The sequence below is a fragment of the Narcine bancroftii genome, chromosome 7, assembly GCF_036971445.1.
Source record: "Narcine bancroftii isolate sNarBan1 chromosome 7, sNarBan1.hap1, whole genome shotgun sequence".
NCBI classification, from domain to species: Eukaryota; Metazoa; Chordata; class Chondrichthyes; order Torpediniformes; family Narcinidae; genus Narcine; species Narcine bancroftii.
Genome location: NC_091475.1, coordinates 188,326,936 through 188,335,460, shown reverse-complemented (window position 1 = coordinate 188,335,460; position 8,525 = coordinate 188,326,936). Strand labels below are relative to the sequence as shown.

At 40.4% G+C, this 8,525-nt stretch overlaps 1 protein-coding gene across 3 annotated transcripts in view; it reads right to left on the bottom strand.

Moving 5' to 3' along the window:
- Nucleotides 1–8,525, bottom strand: part of nek3 (NIMA related kinase 3) — a 31,501-nt gene continuing 22,976 nt past the window's right edge. For all 3 annotated transcript variants that reach the window (XM_069891751.1, XM_069891752.1, XM_069891753.1), the window contains 3 exons: nucleotides 8,319–8,453; nucleotides 3,956–4,082; nucleotides 1–185 (listed from right to left, as the gene is read on the bottom strand). In XM_069891751.1, coding sequence (XP_069747852.1) covers nucleotides 116–185; nucleotides 3,956–4,082; nucleotides 8,319–8,453 — 332 coding nt within the window. In that variant the 3' untranslated portion in view covers nucleotides 1–115. The remainder of the gene's footprint in view (nucleotides 186–3,955; nucleotides 4,083–8,318; nucleotides 8,454–8,525) is intronic.

The window sequence follows — 8,525 nt, the reverse complement described above, 5'->3', positions numbered from 1 at the left end:
TTATTTGTGTCCAATTTTCTTTATTGCTTTTAAGCATTTGGAAAGCAATGCCTGTTTGATAACAGAATTCAAATGAAAACAATTAATGTGTCACATTTCCATCAATATTAGCACTTTAAAGATGGTTTTCCAGCAACTGTTTCATTTCATCCACCCAATCTGGCCCATCTGCTTCTTCAAAGTCCCTGTAACAGAGAAAATAACCAGACACTCAACAGCAGCAAAAGAACAGACTGCTCCTTTTTGGCATCTACTTGATTCTGTCTAGATCACAATGGGAGTTGGGTGGTTAGCTCAGTCACTGGGATCTTTTCAGCTGGCCCCAGTCAATACTACATAGCAGTCCATAGCGTTGCAGATAATGTAAGTGGTAAATCAAACAGTGCTACAAGAATTGCAATACACAGGAGAAACTCAGCAGGTCACACAGCAGCTATAGGAAGCAAAGGGATAGAACCAAAATTCTGGGCCTAAGCACTTCATTAAGGTATGACAAAAAAGTAGGCAGGCACCTAAATAAAAAGATGGGAGGAAGAGAGGAGGGAATAAGGGGCAAGGGGAGGAGCACAGGCCAACAGACCAGAGGCCATAGGTGGATGTAGGTGGGAGGGCAGGAATAAAAATTCTGAAGGGATGGGGGAAGCGGGGGTAGCTCTGAACAGAGAGGGAAGGAGTCAGGGAGCTGAATGAAAAAAGGGAGAGGGATTGGGAAAGAGAGAGAGGTGGGGGAAAGGCCTAATAAAAACTGGAAGTTGATGTTAATGTCATCTGGTTGGAAGGTGCTGTTATGGAATAAGTTAGCAAAATTATGATAAAATACATCTTAAAAGGGCAAGATTGAGAGGTTTAGGTATCAGGTCGCATTTCACAAACAAACATCTCATTTTCCATACATAAGATATGCAAGGGTAGATTTTGTGTCTACGGTTGGCTTTGCAGAGACAATGGAAAGTGCTTGTGAGAGTTTCACAAGTAGGTGTTAATGGACCAGCATGTTTGAACAGTGTCCAGGCTCAAAAACTGAGAACTCTTTTGCTTCTAAACTAGTGCCAGAGTTTTAAATGTCTGATTAGAGTTTGTTGTCCAAAGAGGGGCCACGAGGTTTTGCAAACAGAGAGTAAACATCCATTATTTGAGACAGTATTCTGCAACAGTTTGTGGTGAAGGCTGTAAATTGGCAGGCCTGCCGCAAGACCCCATTTCAAGACGGGTTTTGAGTTCTGAGTTCAGCCTATTCTAAATCTCTGTAGTCAGTGGCATAGGTTGTGACTGGTTATTATGTTTCTCCTGAAATAAGGGAAAAAGAAGAACTCCTTGTGGCAACCTGGAAGAAAGGGTTATCTTTTGGAAAAACCCAAGAGGGGCCAAGTTTCTTCGGTAAGACACTTCAGTTGCTGACTGAAGTGGATAGGCTTTGTGTGTCCACAGAACATCTCTCTGAAGACCTTCCTAAGTGGTAACAACTTAAGTTAAAGGACCAGAGCCTGGTGAATAGAATATCTGTTCAATTCAGTGCACAGTATGGAAGATTGCCTGATACCAGTGAACTTGGAGAAGTGAAAAGTAAACGATTGGACAGTGAAAAAGAACTTGCCTGAACACAAACATTACATACATGTCCGCTTAGAATTAGAAGGGGGTTAAGAGTAATAAGTTAAGTATTGATCTTATTATTAAGAAAATAAAACCAGTTTTGTTTAAGTGGCCATCGTCTTGGTGAATTTCTTTTGCTGCTGGTAACAGTGCCCAGACTAAATATTAGGTAGCCTCTGTATGGCAGTGCATGAGGCCATGGACAGACATATTGGTGTGGGAAGGGGTGTAGAATTGAAATAGTTGGCCATTGCAGGGGACAGAGTGAAAGTGTTCAATGAAACAAATTCTCCTTCTTCCCTCCTCTCCTCCTCCCAGCTTTATATTCAGGCACCTGCCTACATTTTGCTCATACCCTTGATGAAGGGTTCAGGCCCAAAACTTTGATTATATTACTTTGCTTCCTATAGACATTGTGTGACCTCTGAGTTTCTCTAAAAACTTTATGTATTGCATTACAATCACAGCATCTGCAGACCTCAACTCTAAGTGCTCTAGAATTCTAGTGTAAGCAAGCATAAACAAGAAGCTGAAGCTTACACAACTGCCTACTCCTCAAAGCCCCCACATATTGGGGCTTGATAACCAACTTGGAAATTGCTATGCACATTGAGGGGGAAAAAAAATCAGGAAAACTAGTGCAACGTGCTGGAATGACGTTGATTAGGTGGAACTGGGGAGGGAATGTGGAAGGGGCACAGTGAGAGGAATATTAAGTAAGTCATAGATTGCTATTGGACTATTTCCAGTTTGTAAGAAAAGCATGGATCAAGAAACTTCATTCAATTGGACAGGCGAGAAGAGTCAATGGATTGGGGAATATGGTACAGGAATTGGAAAATGACTGGAACAAAAAGATATTTCAATTTCTGGATGAAGTGGGCCTTCATATCTTTCTGGATAATCAAATGAATGGACTAATGACTTTCTCCTCTGTAATTAATTTGCAATATCTGGACCAAAATAAAATGGCCATGGTTTAATGTGCAAATACAAATCTTACCATCTAAATCCCTTGGATACATTATTTAATTTGGGATCTTCTCAGTATTTCAAGAGACTTCTACATCAGATTTCAGACTTAGAGTACATACATGACATCACATACTACCCTGAGATTCTTTTTCCTGAGGGCGAGGTAGAATTACCACTTATTGGTAGTGCAAAAAACTATACACAACTTAAAACATCTAAACAAGAACTGTAAAGATAATTAATGTAAACAAACTGACTGTGCAATACAGAGAGAATTTTTAAAAAATCAATAAGTGCACAAGTAAGAGTCCTTAAATGAGTCCCTGATTGAGTTTGTTGTTGTTGAGGAGTCTGATGGTGGAGGGTAGCAGCTGTTCCAGAACCTGATGGTGCAAGTCTTGTGGCACCTATACCTCTTTGCTGATGGCAGCAGTGAGAACAGAGTGTGTGCTGGGTGGTGTGGATCCTTGATGATTGCTGCTGCTCTCCAACAGTAGCATTCCCTGTAGAAGTTCTCAGTGGTGGGGAGGGTCTTACCTGTGATGTCCTGGGCTGTGTCTACTACCTTTTGCAGGGCTTTCCACGGAGATATTGGTGTCCTCATACCAGACTATGAGGCAGTCAGACAGCACTCTTTCCACCACACATCTGTAGAAATCTTCCAGGGTTTCTGGTGTCATATCAAACCTCCGCAAACTCCTGAGGAAGTAGAGGCGGTGACGAGCTTTCTTCACAATGCCATTAGTGTGTTTGGTCCAGAAAAGATTCTGTAAAAATTACTCCCAAGAACTTAAATTTTCTTACCCTCTCCACCTCTGATTCCCCCATTGATCAATGGATCGATCAATGGATCGTACATCTCTGGTTTTTCCTTCCTGAAGTTAACAATCAGCCCACTGGTTTTGGTGATATTGAGTGCAAGGTTGTTGTTGGTGCATCATTCAGCCAAGTCTTCAATCTTCCTCCTGTGTGCTGACTTATCACCTTTCTTTATACAACCCTCTACCGTGGTATCGTTGGCCAATTTATAGATGTTATTGTCGTACCTAGCCACACAGTTGTAGATGTGAAGTGAGCATAGTAGGGGTCTAAGAACACAGACTTGTGGTACTCTAGTACATTTTAAAAAAATTGTTTACATGTGTGCATTGTATACAGTTTTTTTGCATTACCTTGCCTGCAGGAGAAAGAATCTCAGGGTTGTATGTGATGTCATGGATGTACTCCGACAATAAGTCTGAAATCTGAATAATTATCCATCTAGAAAGATGAAAATATTTTTGTCCACTCTGTCATGCTGTCACCTTTCTAAATCAACCTTTAAGGTTCAAGGTAAATGTAGTTGTTGAAGAGTTTTCACTACCATTGCCTGAATGTTTGTACTTACGTGTCTTCATCATCAGATCTGGGTTCAAATCTGTCTGGATCCAACTTGATGGTTTCCATTTCACCATCGATATTATCAGCCTTTCTGCTATAATTTGATAGTGGGCCAATAAGAGAGGTTCCAGACACTGGAGAAACAAGCATCAGTTAATCAGATTCAACTTGAAATATTAACAGCGTAGGATCATTTTCCAAGCTATTGCTAACACTTGTTATCCATAGGTCCACATACTCATGAGATCAGCCATGTTTTATTGGATCTATCAATACACATTGCACAGCATTCATAGTCCTTTTCTCTGATGTCGATGTCTTTTGCCTGAGGTTTCCCAGTACAGAAGGCTATGCATCCAGTTTCATTACATGGAATGGGAGCAATCCCGAGCTTTGATTAAATTTGTTGTCACCATTTCACCAGACTAAACAACTGCTGAATAAGATGGATCTCCTGCCTAAGCCCTTCCTCTTCTACTACATTCATGGTGACATTTAATTTTGATTCAGGGCTGCTTGTTTTGCATAACTTCCAATCGGTCTGCTGGTTTTCTTTTGTATCATTTACTATCAAGAATGAGTTTCATTCTCAATGTTTCCTGCTTTCCTTAGCTTTAAATAATTCTACTACATCACAAATTTCTTTCATTCGACTACAGCAATAAACTTGCCATAATACACTCCTCCCCAACTTAGTCATCTTCTCACATTCATCATTCAGAACATGTTCACAAAATTATTTAACGTGTACCTCCCTTAGTCTTACCCTTCAGCTATGATCTGCAGGCTTGTAAATCTAAAATACAGCATCACATGGTGTGTTGCACTGTTAGCCAGAATCAGACACACACAAGGAGGGTGAATGACACCAGACCGGGTGGGACTTGATCCCTTCAAGCTGACTGATTGACAGCCAGCCAGGTGTTGTCCTGTCCCCTTACACTCCTGCAGGTACTTTTACATTGAATCATTAGAAAGGATTTGCTTCTTGTCAATGACAATGGATTGTAATCCTATTCAGAATTGTTTGATACGAATCTCATGAAAACATCATTATGATTTAATATCAGGATGCTTAGTGCTTCTTTGCATGATGTCTGAACAGTTTTTTTCTAATAAATTGCTTTCCTCATGTTACTACACCCTACAAGATCACATACAGGGGGATAGAATGCAAGGATCTAGGAAGAGAAACTAACTTGAACTACATACCTGTACTGTGTCAATTCTACCAAGAGTTATTAGTTCCGTTCTGATCATGAAGTACCTATAGTTCTATCAAGAGAACGTTCGACCAACTATTCAAAAAGGGGAGGAGGCAGCAGAAAGGAAGTTATAGACCAGTTAGCCAGAAGTCAGTGGTTGGTAAGTTGTTGGAAACAATTGTCAAGGATGAGGATATGGAGTACATGGAAGAACATGACAAGATAGGCCAAAGCCAGCATTGTTTCCTTAATGGAAAATATTGCTTGACAAACCTATTGAAATTCCTTGAAGATGTTACAAGCAGGCTGAATAAGGGAGATTCAGTAGATGTTGTGTATTTAGATTTTCAGAAGCTCTTGGACAAGGTGCCGTACAAGGCTCCTTCACAAGACAAGAGCATATGGTATAACAGGAAACATACTAGCAGAGCATTGCTGATTGGCAGGAAGCAAATGTCAGAATACAGGGATCGTATTCTGGTTGGCTGCCAGTTGCTCGAAGTGTTCCACATGGGTTGGTGTGATGTCCGTTTCTTTTTATGTTGTATATTAATGATTTGGATGATGGAATGAATGAATTTATGGCCAAGTTTGCAGACGATATGAAGGTAGCTGGAGAGCAGGTAGCGGTGAGGAAACAGGAAGGATGCAGAAGATCTTAAACAGATAAGAATAATGGGCAGAGAAGAGGCAGATGTAATACAATGTGAGAAAGTGTACAGTCATGTACTTTGATAGAGAAAAAAATAAATCGGCAGACTATTTTCTAAATGGGGAGAAATTTGAAAGTCCTCGTGCAGGATATCCTGAAGGTTGAGTTGGTGGTGAAGGCGGCAAATGCAATGCTGGCATTTATTTCAAGAGTTATAGATTATAGAAGTAGGGATGTGATGTTGAGGCTTTAAGGCACTGGTGAGATCTCAATTGAAATATTGTGAGCAGTTGGGTTATAAGGGATTAACAGATATATTCCTCAACCTGATTTTGGAATGTGGAGAAGGCTAGGCAGGGTGGTTGAATGGGAATATAAAACAGCTCATGATTAAATGGCAGGGCTGACTTGATGGGCTGAACAGCTTATTTATCCTCTTATGGTCATTCAAATTCGATACGATTTACAAAAAGGTTATTCAAGGGGTGAAATGATGTCTCTGAAGTAATGTGTGTTAGAACCAATGTTAAAAATAGAAATTGAATTTGTCCACTTTCATTTATACTCTAGTGAATTTTCATTTTTAAATTTACAAACCCGCGAACTCCAGAACTACACAGTCTCTTGCCCGCCCGACTCGCACTGTCAGTCTCTCTCTCTCTCTCTCCACTTGCCAGATTTTGGAGCTTTCTGGATTTTAGATGTCCGGATAAAGGATTGTGCACCTGTACATCCATGTGAGCAATTAACCTACTAATCTTTGGAACACTGAGTTGCCAATAGTTTTCATTGCTTACATTTCAAACCATAACACTCCATTGTAGTCTTGAAAGCATTCCAACAATTTCTCTGAAGCCTAAAGAAATTTGACATGTCCCTGTGATCTCTTCCCAACTTTTACAGATGCACAATAGAAAGCATCCTAATGCATCACATCTTGGAACTGCTCTGGCCAAGAATGTGAGAAACTGCATTGGTTAATAAGCAAACTAACCTCCCCTCCATCGACTTTGTTTATACTGCTCATGAAAGCTGCCAGCACACTAAAAGTCCCATCCCAGCCCTGTCACACTTCCTTCTGTTGGGCAGACAACATGCAAGTTTGAGAACACCTCCAGGTTCACAGTTTCTTTCTGCTCTTATTTGACACTTAAATGATTATGCCTTCTCACAGTTTTAACTGTATTTTCTTTATTCCCTGCACTTTATCTTTGCAACACTATTTATACCCTGCACTCTTTGACTTACTGTACTTGTGTCATTGCACTATCTGCTTTACACAAGCATGAGTTGATTTGCCTGGACTGCAGGTATAATAAAGTTTTTTACTGTATCAATTATCAATTCAATTCATATTCCACAAACGATATTCCTCCTCACACTATTCAAGCCCTTGCCACAATACTAAGCACAAAATAACTTGGGAGGTTGGAGATTAACTGTGGGCAGCCAGGGTCAACTCCATTGCTGCAGGGTACTGGTCTGATTAGAGGAGGAGTCTGGCCCAGCAATGACCAGATGAAGCATTTGAAATAAACTGCTCATAAAAGCTGCTAGCTCCATCTGGTGGACAAGCACTCAAACAGATCCACCAATGGCCACTTCTTTTTAATGCTGAGTATTAATGATTTGGATTGGGGAATAAATTTACTCTGTTTGCAGATGAAGAGGGGAAGGTTGCGAGGAGGAAACAGAGAGGCTGGAAAAGGACTTAGGTTGGGAGAATGGGAAAAGAAGTAGCAAATAAAATATGTTAGAAAGTGTATAGTCACTTTGGCAGAAGGAATAAAAGGGCAGACTATTATTTGTGGAGAGAAAATTCAGGTTTTGGAAGACACAAGTCAGGCCTCACTTGGAGTACAGGATACCGCTTGGGGCTCCTTATTTGCAAAAGGATGTGCTGGCATTGGAGAGAGTTCAAAGAAGATTCACAAGAATAATTCCTGGAATGAAGGGATTAGCATTCAAGGAACATTTGCTAGGTCTTGGACTGTACTCCTTGGAGGTTAGAAGAATGGGGGGGGGGGACCTCAAAGCAGTCTTTCGAATTTGAAAGGTCTGGACAGAGTAGATGTAGCAAAGTTGTTTCCCATGTTAGGGGAGTGAAGGACAAGAGGGCACAACTTCAGGATTGAAGGGCCCCCATTTAAAACAGATGCGGAGGAATTTCTTTAGCCCAAGAGTGGTGAATATCGGAAGTTTGCTATCATGGGTGGACGTGGAGATCAAGTCGTTGAATGTATTTAAAGCAGAGATTGATATGTATCTGAATAGTCAGGCTATCAAAGGTTATGGAGAGAAGGGAGGGGAATGGGAGAATGGATCACCTCATGATAGAATAGTGGAAGCAACTCAATGGGCTGAATGGCCTACTTCTCATCCTTTATATTATGGTATTATGTATATGATCTGACACCGTGAAGTGACATTGTTCAGCCCTTCAAATAAAGCAGTAAGACTTATTTTCCTTTTTTTTTCAAAAATTATTTTTCATTTTAAAACCTCATTCTTACCTCCTTTATTTATTGTGTAGGTTTTGGAAGCCAAATTCACATTAATATTCTGTAGGAAATTCAGAACAGATTCAGGTGGTTCTTGGTTCCATTGTTTTCTCAGATTAACTTTAGGATAAACTGTCACACTGCCACCTAAAAAAAATAGCAACCACTGTCCAAAATCAGAACATTCCCACAAAAATTAAAGACAAACTTTGCTTTCCA